Source organism: Carica papaya, chromosome 7 (assembly GCF_054855325.1).
Source record: "Carica papaya isolate Zhongbai chromosome 7, ASM5485532v1, whole genome shotgun sequence".
Classification (NCBI taxonomy): domain Eukaryota; kingdom Viridiplantae; phylum Streptophyta; class Magnoliopsida; order Brassicales; family Caricaceae; genus Carica; species Carica papaya.
In genome coordinates, this window is record NC_142315.1 from 6,009,066 (window position 1) to 6,022,088 (window position 13,023).

Below are 13,023 nucleotides of genomic sequence, written 5' to 3' on the forward strand. Positions count from 1 at the left end.
AAGGCAGGTGGGTTAAGGCCTTTTCTCTGTTTCTGGATGGCTAACATATTGGAAAAGGCTAAATGAGGAAATTGGATCTCTCTTTCTTATTTAATTTTGGGCTCCCATCTTTCTTTTCATTTTTACACTTTTTTTTTTTAATTGGCTTTATATTTTTCTTTCCCTCTTTTTCTCTTTCTTCTTCCCTTTTTTTTTTCCCTTAAAAAAAAAATCTCACCTACTAATAATAATAATAATAACAATAAATTTTAATTTTTAAAAAATAAAATAAAAATATTACAATTCCCGAATTGGCTAAACTGATTAAACAGTTCAATCGAAACCATTCTCCTCAAAAATCTCGGTTTGAACCAGTTTAATAATAAAACATTTCTTTCTAATTTGATTTTTTTTTTAATTTTCTCTTTAATTAACTAATTTATATATAATTTTAGTTTTCTATCTTTTAATTTAATAAAATGCTAAATCTCTACTCTGCAAGTAGATGCTTACAATTTATACGATTATGGGTAACGCCACCGTTAGAAAAGGATTCATGTGAAAGATGCCAAATCTATAGATTGAATGGAAAAGGAGAATTCTCTACTCTTGCAAGTTATATATATATACATATGTATGTGAATATATAATTATTGCACATTGGTATTTGCTCCTTAACACGCTACTTCTCTTTATTAAATGCTGAAAACGCATTGCAGAACTGAGAACAAAAACAACTATGCATACTGCAACAATCTCAGAATACATGTATACTACACTAAATGCTCAAAAGAATGTGCTGAATAGAAGAACTCCCGACAACGAAATCATCATCACTTGCAAAACAAGAAACCTAAGAGCAAGATAATTGACTAAGATTGCAAAATGCAGAAGATCGTGCTCGGGTTCAGCGATAGTTCCTGTACACTGGACTGTACATGCAGCTCTCGGCATACTTGACAAGATTCTCGGGTCGAGGAAGATGCGAAGCTAGACCTGCAAAAAAAAAAATAAATCCTATTGAACGATACAGAAGTAAGAGTCTGATTGCTTGCATTGTGCACTTGGCAGAACAGCACTCACCAAGTTCATATGCCTTTGCGGCAACTTTAGCGGCGATATGGGCTGATATCTTTCTGATGTTGGAGAATGGTGGGTAAATCAATCCCTTTTCAAAATTTTCCTCGGTAACTTGGGCAGCCAAAGCCTCCGCTGTGTCCATGACAGAAATTTCCCAAGAAATTAAATTCTAAATTTTTACTTTACTAGGTATGAGGTTAGAACATAATGAATTATAAAATAACATAATATATTAATTTCGAACTCATTAACCACTATTCCTGGTATACTTACAGGCTGCCAAAAGCATATCATCGTGCACACGAATTGCACCAGAGATTATCAAACCCAAACCAAAGCCAGGGAATATGTAAGCATTGTTTGCCTGAATGGAAATTTAAGGAGAATCAAGGCACTAGTTAATGTAAAGTTAATTACGCTAATGCCTCAAAAAGAATGTTCTAGGAATATGAACCTGGCCGGGCGCAAAAACTTTCCCATTGTACTCAACAGGATCGAATGGGCTTCCACTAGCGTAGATTGCTTTGCCCTGCCATTTTGAAAAAGGAAGAGAGGATGCAAAAATGATTAGAAAGGATCTTCGCCATACTTTGAAGCCAATCTGATTTCAAGTAGTAGGTTTGAACCAAAAAACCTATAAATGGGTACCTCACTCCATGTGTATGCTTGTTCTGCTGTGCATTCAGATTGAGAGGTAGGATTTGATAGAGCAAGAATAAGAGGTTTCTGCACTCAAATCATCGATGTTAAAGTCAAACCCTTCCGATAAAATAGTATTCGTAACAGGAGAAAGAGAAAGAGATAGAAAGAGAACCTCATTGAAGCTTGTCATGGCTTCAACAACTTCCTTTGTGAATGTTTTTCCCACTCCAGATGATCCTATCAGAACTGTTGGCTTGATGGCCTGATTAAAAAACAAGATGAAGATAAACAGCTTTACAAGGAAATGGAAGTAACAAAAATACTATCAGCATTTCCACTGTTCATATTCACACTCTTGCTATCACTTATCGTGAGAGTTCAAAAAAAAATTGTGTTGAAATGCGAATATAAATGGATGGAATCCTCTAAATTACGTAATGTGAACGTAATTTTCACACCTTGACAGCATCTAAAAGTGTCTTGACAGGTTCATGCTCATGTGCCCAAGGCTTCTTAAAGTGTTGAAGGGATCCCTTACGGGAGTCGACAATCAGTCCCTGCCACAAAATCAATTATAGCGGTTTAGAAAAGAGAAAAAGCAATAGCATTACAGAGACACAGTAGGAGACATGGCACAAGCATGTGAAACACATACAGACAGAGGGAAAGTGAGAGAAGCTAGGAAGCTTTCAGTAGATATTACCTTTGAGTCCACAAGCCAAATCTTCTTGCGGGTCTCTTCAATTGGAGCATTTGTCTGCCATTAAATTAGAGCAACAGTTAATTATAATGAATTACTGAAAAGAATAAAAAGAAAAAGAGTTGAGGTAAGTGATGATTCAATACCTCCTTTGATATCTGAAGAGCTATAAGCTCAGCTATACCAGTTCCAGCCTTCAAAACCAAAGGACAGAATATTTAAGACATAAAATACAAACAAGAAGCTACATACCATTATACACATGGGAATAACAAAGGTCATCCTTAAAAGGGGGATAAACATGTCCTGTAAAGATTTTATTTTAATATGGCAAAGGACATAAGGATCAAGCCCTACCTCACCAGCACCCAAGAATAAGAAAGTATGATCTGCTAGGGCTCCACCAACCAGCTTTAGAGCTGCGATAAGCCCAGCCAGTACCACAGACGCAGTACCCTGAAATGAACAAAGAAGAGTTCATCATTAGAAAATTGCTTCTTAACATGCAATTTCTAAACTTCAGTGGGGATGATGGAAAGAGCTTTGACAACATGTTACCTGTATATCATCATTGAAAACGAGATGAGAGGAGCTGTATTTGGCCAGCAGCTCAAACGCGTTGTGGTTTGCAAAATCTTCAAACTAGAAAAACATGTATATTTCTTTAGAAAATAAAGATTGTGAAAACATTTGGTCTATTAATTTTTTATGACAACAAAACTGTGGACCAACCTGTATTAAGACCTTCTCTCCGTAGCTCTGCTTAACGGCAGTCATGAACTCCTGTAGCAGTTCAGCATATTCCTAAACAACAGAAGCAAAAACTTCTTAAATATTTCATAAGATTGAGACATAAACTTTTGTTTTTTGAAATAAAAGTGAAGATTGAGACATAAACTTAAGTAGTGACAAATAAAAAATTTATGATGCCGCAGGAAAAGGGAATTGAAGAAAGACCAAAGAAATGCATCTGACCTGCCCAGTTGCCCTTCTTTGTTTAAGCCCAATGTAGAACTCATCATTCAACAACTTCTCGTTGTTTGTGCCAACATCAATGGTAACAGGCAAGCACTGAAAATAGTCAAATGCAAGTAGTGAAATGAGTTGAATATAACCTGTTATCTTACTGATTGAAGACCATAAATATTTACAATGTGTTTGAATAACTCAGAGGAGTCGGTCACATTAGAAAGACAAAGAAGGACTTCTTTTTTTTTTTTTTTAATAGATAAAGACAAACAATGACATTAAGTAATGTAAAATTATAATATTCCTTGTGATTAATTTTTCTTAGCACAAAGTTGCTTTCCTGTGACAAATCTTACTCCCAGCACTAATTACTAATGAAAAAATAAAGGAAAAATTAAAAATCAATCAGTCAATGAAAATTAACAGATGAAGAGTAATGCTAACCGCTGAAGGACGAATTCCACCTAGAGCTGTATAGAGGGAAAGTTTCCCAACAGGAATCCCCATTCCCTGCAAGATTTTAACATTTTCATTTAACATGTCTTAGCGCCAAGAGGAGCCCAAACATGAGGCAGACAAATATTATTACCTGGCAGCCAAGATCTCCAAGTCCCAAAATTCGTTCACCATCAGTAACAACGATGACTTGAACACTTCTCTCTGGCCAGTTTTTCAATACTTCAAGGATTTTCCCCCTAAAAGATCCCACCAGTCAGCATCCCCTTGAAACTAGGAAACGAAGAACTTTGAAAATATAAACAGAATGGTACAAGTGAATATACTTTTCTTTCAAACTAATGTAGAGACCCTGAGGGCGCCTGAAAATGCTCCCATATTTCTGGCAAGCCTCCCCAACTGTTGGAGTGTACACAACTGGGAGCAGCTCCTCAACATTATCAATAAGAAGCTTGTAAAACAGCCTTTCATTTCTCTCCTGCAAAGTCCAAAACAGTGGAGCTACATTCAGTAAATAATAAACCTCCTCTGCATACATTTGAGAGGACCCGTTTATAACAAATCTACCAGCCTCCATGCTACAATGAACTGTAACCAAGCAAATGGATACCTGAAGATCCATCATGGCCATGTATCGCTGTAAAGGAACTTGGTATTGACGAAGGTTGTGCATTAGTTTCTTCTCCTGATAACCCAAAGCATATTAAGTTAAACAAAAGTTAACTGGAAAGAATAAAAAAGGATATGATGATGGATTTCAACCATTTGCATTGTCATAAAAATGGAAATTAAAAAAACCTGAAGCTCCTGAGTTAGGACTGCTGGAGGCAGAAGGCCTCGCAAATAATGAGCATCTCTTTCTTTTTCAGTAAAGGCAAGTCCCTTGTTGTGGTGTGGGTCTCGCAACAAAGTATATCCACTGCAATGTGTGAAGCAGAAGATATGAAACTGGGGTGATTAACAAACTCTATAAAAATTTAAGACCTTGCATCTACCAAAACGAAAGAAATGACAATAGCAGAAAAAATGAGAAAGACCAAACAAACAAACAAAAGAAATGACAAAGCTAAAGGTCTTTTTCCTTTTTTTTTTTTATTTTGAATCTGAAGTAAAACTCTTCAAAAGCAATATTGTAATTTGTCCATCAGAACAACAAGATTCAGTTTGAGATAAATTGCGTTTGTAAAATAAAGAATCATCATAAAGACAAGGTTCTGTTTGTTCATCTAATTGTACTCAGCTTTTTTATAATTGTGCGTCATAGAGTAGCAATTTTGTTCTGCTACTAAGTCCTGCATATCCCACCATTCTCTCCATAAAAGAAGCAATTCAAAAGATTTGAAGAAGCCATTTCCATATATATATATCGAATCCTAGGATTACTAATGTTAATATGATAATATCTTAAAGATTATATAGTTTATTGTGCCTTTCAAATAATGTAAAACTGCTCTGGATAAAAATTGACACCATCGAAACATAAGAAGATCTTATCATCTCAAATCTTGAACATCAACGGAATGTGAATCCAATTTGATAGAATGGTAAATCTTGAACAGAAAAATAAATACAATACAATGTGAATCCAAGTTAAAAAAACAAATCTGTGAAAGAATTTCTAGCCAAGAAAATAGTGGAAATGAACGCGAACACTTTTCACAGCAAGGTGCAAAAAAAATCTAAAAAGCTTCCGTTCTAGAATTCATTTAAAAAACTCCATGAATTACATTTACAACGAAGATGATGAGTTAAAAACATAAAATCCTTAGTAGATCATTTCACCACAAAATGTGAGAGATAAAGAATAAAAAGAAAACCGGATTAGCCAAACTCCGTATTCTATTTTTATTACTATTAGATATAAAGTTGTGGCAAACTGATTACCTAGCAACAGAGGCAGTCCATGGAGTGAGAAGCTGATCTAACGTGGCAAAATCCTCACCATAGACGTCCTCGACACCACCACCTGCCATGTTATCCACCACTAAGAAATCACCACCATTCACCATTGTAGTCTCCATTAAAGCTGAAACCTTTCTCTCTGCTCTACGCAACAACAAACTCTGCAAAAAGACCAGCTTAAAGAACAAACGGCAGCAAGAAATGGGCAAAGGAAAAGGAAAGATTTTTGTGATGAAACGGAGGAGGCAAGGCGGTTTATATAGGACTACCAACGGAAACGAAGAAAGAAAGTTGAAAAATGTGAATTGTTGAAAGTTTGACAAGAAAGTTCCAATGTCAAAAAGGAAGAACCACGTGGACTAAACAAAATTTATTAAAATAAAATAAAAGATTATTAAGTTCTCGGTACGGTACCAGAAAGCTGTGTCTTGCAAGTGAAATCATGGTATAATTGGAAGAACGTGAAAAGACTGCAACTCCATTAATATTGGCCGCGTTTTCATGATGGTCTGGTCCGCCTTTGTTGAAAATGAGAGATTGACATTCTCTTTTCTTTGAAGGGATAAAAGGAAAAATACACAGTAGCATTCCATCTGTAGATTTTTCCAGTGGGAAACTAACCCATTAAAATCCAAACGAGGAGTGAACAGAATCAAATATTTTTCTTCCTTAAGACTTTTCTTTTTCTTCAATTAAAAGAAGTAGTAATTAATCTAATTAGTTCTAATTAATCTAGGATGTGCGTCGTGTGGGATACCCAATTTTTAATCAAATAATCAAATGATGGGAATATCTGAGAATGAAATGGAGATCCTAATAAAATTAAGGAGAATGAGGACATCAATAAATTTGAAATTTTAAGGTATTTTGCAGGGTTTATATTGTACAGGACACGTGATAAATGAAGAGAAAATTACTCTCCTAATGCAAATTATTCTTGTTAAATCTTAGGGGGCCTTAATACTTTAATAGATGTAAGAAATCTTGGTAGATAATGCGAGCTAATTTTGTTTTTACTTCAAATAAGTTCATAATTAAGTTTATTAGTATTAATAATTTTGTAACCCAACTTAATTTAAGATTCCAAATCCAATCCAAATAACGCCCTCATTCTATTTAAAGCCCAAACGTCTCTTAGCTTGACCCAATTAATTTCTAGACCCAAATTAAGCATTTTAACCACAATTATTGAATAAAAATCCAACTTTTAAACCCAAAAGCCCATCGGCTTTTAACTGCCAAGCCTAATCCAGTTTGAGCCAGTGAAAAAATCCAGACACAATACCAAATAAGAAGAACTCAAGCCCAAAAAGCCCATTTCTATTCTTTTAAGAAACAATGTCGTATTTTCTTAAAGTTCCCAAGACTTGGCTTTTCCAGCCTTCTTCACGAGCTTTCCTTCCTCTACTCGCAAAACCAGGGAGCATGGTCCTACCATGATTGAAAGTAAAGAAAGGGAAGGGGAGATTGGGAAAGGACAAGAATCATAGACGAAGAGAGGAGAGAGGCTGATAGAGAGATATAGGAAGTAGAAGGGAAGTTAAAGTGATGATGAGTCAAAGACAGAGAGACACGACTAAGGGAATTAAGAAAACAAATTCTGGGGCTTCAAAGAACAAGAGGGAATAGATTTAGGCTTTGAGAGGAAAAGAAGCTGAAGATAGTGAGGAAAAGAAACTTTAAATACGAATTATATATGACATTTGACACTGGAGACTGAACCTAGTTTCTAGGTAGTTATTTCCATTAATTTCTTTATACTTTCTCTTATTACTTTTTGGTAGAATATAGAAGAAACTGTATGTATTGATTTTGATTTTGATAAGATGAGAAAATCTCATTTAATCCATTTCTCCCAAATAATGTCTTTTGTAGGAAGAAACCCAACAAAACAGAGTACATACAATAATACATATTTTACATAATATTATAAAGAAATTGTACATAAAGTTGATAAATATTCTAATCGTTTATTCATTTCTAGTGAACATTGTCCGATGGGATTTGGAAGAATCTCCTTAAATACATAAAAAGATGAAATCCTAAGCAGCATGTTGGAAAAGAAATTTCTAAAGATGAAAACTACAGGAATGTTAACATCTTATGTCTGGCAACAGAAATGAAAAACAAAGGCTCTTTTCAGTTGTTGCAGTACAGACTGTAAAATTTTAAATTTCCAAAATTTAGAAGCTCATTTTCTTCCATTAGTAGTTTTCCTCTAGTAGCACATCGTATTGATACAAAGGACCCGACTTTTTCATAAGTTGTATTTCGTAGCTGGTCATCCAGAGTACCACTAAAATCATCTAAAAAATTATCAGTAATAATGATCCAATATTTACAATACCGTTTCATAGAGGCAAAACATTTTCTTTTCCTTGCTGCAATATGGTGGATGCTCTGGCCAGATCTTCTGTAATGTATAACTTTACAAGGATTGCCAACCTTCTTCGATCCATGGCATGCATCGAAATGGATTAAGTATGGTAAACTCAGCAAAATGCCATACCAAAAATGTCTTTGCTTTCACCAACTTGCAACTGGGATCATGTTAACTATGCTGATGCAGGTCAATTGTATGCAAATTGCAACTACGAAAATCTTGCATCAAAATCTTGAAATGGTTTGATGAGCTCAAGAAATGATTGGATCTGCCTCATAACTCAACTTCGGAAGCGGATCAACCCTACGAATAAGACAAACAAAATTAGCCCATGGAATCAGACTGCATGCCACCACTTCATAAGATTAATGGAACACAAGAGACAACCCAAAAAAAAAAAAAAAAACAAAATGAAAGAGAGAAATCCACCTTCAGCTTATGATCTATGATCAAATTACAATTTAATTCTCTACTTTTTGGATTGATCAATCAAAATCAGGCCCTCAATCTTTAAAGAATTATGCATGCAACTGTTAGCCAAATTGTTACCCCGCAAAATTATGCATGCAACTGTCTGCCAAATTGTGACTAGGCAGATGCATCATTAAAGTTTATGTGTGCCATAAAAATAGCAAAGCCTTTTTTTTCTCATATCCTGGTGGTAACACCAACACATGATTTCTCAGAAGAGAAAAGAGTTTGACTGTTTTGATCTCATATAAGCTATACAATACTTGATGGCACAGCCCATATATGCTAGCCACATAAGGTTTTTGTTTCCCTTTGTAACTATTAGGTAATAGGATATAATTGGAAGTAAACTGAAATGTTGAACTCATACTTTATAATTTAAAAGTTGATGACGAATTTAAAATTGGATTCGAAAGTAAACATTATGGTATGCAGTTTAGCTGATTGTAACAGGTCCAATATCCTATGGTAAAACATGCATAAAGCATATTAACTCTAAGATACTGGAACATGACGCAGATGAAATAGACATATGAACTAGACATAAGGTGCATCAATTAATAATTTTAATAATTTCCCAATATAAGGATCGTCATCACTTGCATCAAACCTTTGCATAACTTTGAGTACTCCTGTGCCCATCTGCATCGGGATGCCCATAATGATGCATTCACTTACTCCCTCAATTCGGTCAACCTTCCCACTGACTGAAGCATTGAATAAATGATCTGCAGTCTTCTCAAACGAAGCAAGCATCAAAACACTTTTGTCCATTTTCTGAATACCAAATCTTGTGATTCCAAGAACTTCACCCTACAAAATATCCAAATATAATTAGGCATCCTCCACATAACAAAATAAATTAAGCAAAGAAAACTTTCCTAATTGTTCGTCCAAATTTCAGGTAAGAAATTTGAAAAATTTTACAGACAGGTACTTACTCTGAAAGTCATGAGATCTGCCAAAAGCATCATATGGCGTATATCTATGGTCATTCCATGATTTCCCATTACATCCTTTATCTCGTCAATTATGCAGTTTCTTGCTGCCTCAATCCCTAGTGTCTGTTGCACTTCCATGACATGGTTACTCTTTGTGTTACTTCCATCAATTCCATCAGTTCCCATAACTGCTTGGAGGCCTGTCCTGAAAGATGGGATAGGACAAGGTTTATGACTCAAGAGTTCAAACTTAAGTTTGGGAAAATATTAATGGTACTAAGATTTAAGCATTCCACAAAAGCAAGTGAAAAAGATGCATTGGACAAACTAATTGAAGAATAGCTTGTCCATTATTACTGAAAAAGACTAAAAAATAACTAAATCTAATCCCGTCACGGGAAACTAACCCCTCAACCAACAATTGCCACTTTTGTCCTGCTCCTTCATGCTCCTTCTTCTTTTCAGCAACAACAACACGTTCAATAGTTCTTATACCCTGTCATTCAAAGACAATGAAATGAGAACACAAAAAGCCAACCACTGCAACGGAAAGACAAAGATGTTGCAGAACAAGCAACTAAAAATTACTGAAGATGAATCTCACCTGCACTGTAACAGCTGGAAGCGAACTTTTTAATGCATGGAGCTCGAAATGAAATTTACTTTTATCCGCATCTGGTAAAACTCTTAACTTTTTAATGTCCAAAACTTTAATATGCTGCATATTACAGAAACCTGGTACAAGATTAGGATTTGCTACCAGCATCCAAATTTGGTAACTAGAATTAAGATTTTTCACCTTTTCCTTCAGTTTGATTCTTGGTGTTCGCAGAATTGATTCTTTCACGCTGTTAGCATCTATACACAAACCTGCTTTATAAATTCTTTCCATGTCGAGCACAATAACTATCGATGCTGGTTTTGATGCTGATGAGGTCATTACAATCTCAATCCTCTCTGCAACCTACATCATAGGATCAAAAGGCTACTTTAAAACAGAACCAAAAAGTATGGTTGCACCAAAAGAGCTAGGGTACCATTTCTTTGGATTCAACTCATATAGGTTTTTTCTCTAGCATGTTTTGTAATAAAAGTAATAAAACTTTTGGTTTACTAGAGAAGTTATAAGTTCGTCTAAACTCATGCTTAACTTAAGAAGAAGCCAAAATGAGTTCTCAAGACAAGTAGACCAATCATCTCAAAGTTTTCAGATCAATGTTGGACTTTTTATACTTAAGATGAGTTCAAAATACTTCTAGCTTACATATTGAAACAATCCCATGAAGAAGTTATCAGAATTAATAACGTAAAGAATAGACACACTGTAGAATATGAAAAACTAAGTTAACCACGTACCTGGCCTAAATTTGTCTTTTCAATGCGATTTTTAACCTTCAGTGCAAGCTTACCATCATTATCATGCTCGAGTTCTGCTGTAATGATAGGTGTGCTAATCTTTTTGGCCCCATTTATTATTTCCTTGATACGAGGAACTCCTTGTGTTATATCTGATGCAGAGTTAGGAATATAAACTGGACAACTAGAAATGACCAAAGGTTACAGAAGTGATCTCTAAAAGAATAAGGATACTCATGCTTGCAACGCCAGCAAAATGGAAGGTTTTTAATGTCATTTGCGTCCCAGGTTCTCCAATACTTTGTGCTCCTATTGCCCCAATTGCAGTCCCAGATTCAATTTTTTTTAAATGATAACGAGATATGCAAGTTTCAACAAAAACCTACAATAAACCAAAGGAAGCATTTTTTTTTCTTTTAATCAGAAGGATGCTATAAATAGAACACGGACAAATAATTAGGATACAAATGACCTAGGGGAACATAACTGGCAGAAATTATTTTCACTCAATTCCCAATAATTGAAAAGCAATTGTTGGATACAGATAAATGGCAATCAAGTATGAAAGTGGTGGTGTAGAGAAAGGAAGGAATTCTTCTAAAAAAGAATATCATAACCTTTGCAAGTTCTCATTCAAGATAGAAGTTAAACGTGCAGAAGAATATGCATCATATGTAATGGACACCACAAAGAAAAAAAAAAAGAAAAGAAAAACAAATAAACAGAGAAGAAAAAGGTTATGCAGCATTTTACAAATGTTTAGTATTGAAACTATACTCTGAATGCTACCTTTAGCTTGGCAAACTGTCATTTATTGGTAGATAAAAGGCATCTTGGTGTGAAGTGCTCTTAACCTCTTGACTTGTTGCCTTTCTAACTTATTATTGTCAAATGTTGGTTTATACTGTACTCCATTGGTAGTTTTCTTCTCTTCTAAAAAAGGACATATTTTCACTAGTTCCTAAGTAAACTAAATATACTTAAAAATGCACAAAAGTACATACACAGTTAACTCTTAAAATTGGAATATTTCATTCTAGGATCAACCTGTTCTACATCACTAATCTAGACAATGGTAGAGAATTATGAACCTGGGGTTATGTTGTTAGGGTATTTCCTATTACATCTGTTATATTTTTTTTGAAATACACATCTGTCATTATGGTTCTAGTCCTCCATTGTCAATCTATTTTGTCTATTTTTCTCTTGTCCTTAACCTTAATTCCCAATTTCCTCTAGTTTTTCTCCTACTCTTTAATTCCCAATGCATAAATCTACAATTATTTCCTATTACTTCTATTTTCTTAAACCTGATCTTTTTCAAATTTTGTGCTATTCATGGACAAGTTAATTTCAAGCTCTATTTATCCTACATCAACAACATTTCCCATCATAGCAAAAGTGAGGGAACCTTTATTGTAATAAACATTAACTAATGGATTTTCGGTTGTCTTGTTGTTGCACCCTTGTGCTTCAGAATGTTAACTTTTCAAGTAAAGAAGAAGACCTTAATTAGAGAGGAAGAGAATACAAGGAGGGTAAGTTACCCTCCTAAAAACTGTAAAAGAACAAACCAAAGAACATAATTGAAAAAGAAAAAGAAATGTTGATGAAAAAGAACTGCATAATAGAAAAAGGTACCCAGAAAAGAGCCATGTGCCTTACACACAGGGAAGTCAGGAAATTGGGATACAATGGTGTTTCTGGCGTCTTCATGAGCTGAGGCACATGAATTTTTCAGGAATATACCTCTGTCTAATTTGGAAAGGAAAAGTGACATGTGCCTTAAACACAAAGAAGTCAGGAAATCGGATATGACAGGGTTTCTGGCATCTTCATGAGCTAAGGCATGTGAATTTGTCAGGAATACACTCTATCTAATTTGGAAAGGAGCTGAGAGCCATTCTATATCAAGGACTTTCTGTTCTCTTTTCTCTTGTTCTTATTGTAAGATGATATACTTGTTGATTTTTGGAGAGAAAAAATATTAATTTTATTTCTCACACCCTTTATGTTATTACACTTAAAATATTTATAAAATTTCTAACATACTGATAAGAAAATTCTTATTCTACTAGAATTCTAATTATATAATGTTATTATTCTCATAAAATCCTAATTATATAATATCAGCTAATTAAAAT

General features: G+C 34.6%; 2 protein-coding genes across 5 annotated transcripts in view; both read right to left on the minus strand.

Annotated features, from left to right (window-relative positions):
* Nucleotides 1–645: 645 nt before the first annotated feature.
* Nucleotides 646–6,301, minus strand: LOC110822044 (NADP-dependent malic enzyme-like). The gene is made up of 20 exons (XM_022052049.2): nucleotides 6,143–6,301; nucleotides 5,711–5,889; nucleotides 4,625–4,745; nucleotides 4,437–4,511; nucleotides 4,153–4,304; nucleotides 3,960–4,065; nucleotides 3,815–3,880; nucleotides 3,377–3,472; nucleotides 3,134–3,205; nucleotides 2,960–3,043; nucleotides 2,759–2,857; nucleotides 2,548–2,595; nucleotides 2,405–2,458; nucleotides 2,160–2,258; nucleotides 1,874–1,963; nucleotides 1,708–1,785; nucleotides 1,514–1,588; nucleotides 1,333–1,423; nucleotides 1,063–1,191; nucleotides 646–975 (listed from the first exon to the last, which is right to left on the minus strand). The coding sequence occupies exons 1-20, from the start codon at nucleotides 6,170–6,172 to the stop codon at nucleotides 887–889; spliced, it is 1,833 nt and encodes a 610-aa protein (XP_021907741.1). The 5' UTR covers nucleotides 6,173–6,301; the 3' UTR covers nucleotides 646–886.
* A 1,372-nt stretch (nucleotides 6,302–7,673) lies between these two features.
* NRPC1 (nuclear RNA polymerase C1) overlaps nucleotides 7,674–13,023 on the minus strand; it is a 53,371-nt gene continuing 48,021 nt past the window's right edge. For 3 of the 4 annotated variants that reach the window (XM_022052006.2, XM_088207782.1, XM_022052008.2), the window contains 8 exons: nucleotides 11,114–11,261; nucleotides 10,880–11,031; nucleotides 10,323–10,487; nucleotides 10,128–10,241; nucleotides 9,931–10,019; nucleotides 9,524–9,728; nucleotides 9,193–9,395; nucleotides 7,674–8,414 (listed from right to left, as the gene is read on the minus strand). In XM_022052006.2, the coding sequence (XP_021907698.2) occupies nucleotides 8,363–8,414; nucleotides 9,193–9,395; nucleotides 9,524–9,728; nucleotides 9,931–10,019; nucleotides 10,128–10,241; nucleotides 10,323–10,487; nucleotides 10,880–11,031; nucleotides 11,114–11,261 (1,128 nt within the window). In that variant the 3' untranslated portion in view covers nucleotides 7,674–8,362. Of the gene's footprint in view, nucleotides 8,415–9,192; nucleotides 9,396–9,523; nucleotides 9,729–9,930; nucleotides 10,020–10,127; nucleotides 10,259–10,322; nucleotides 10,488–10,879; nucleotides 11,032–11,113; nucleotides 11,262–13,023 lie in introns of those variants that run through there. The other variant, XR_002541189.2, reaches the window with a different exon arrangement.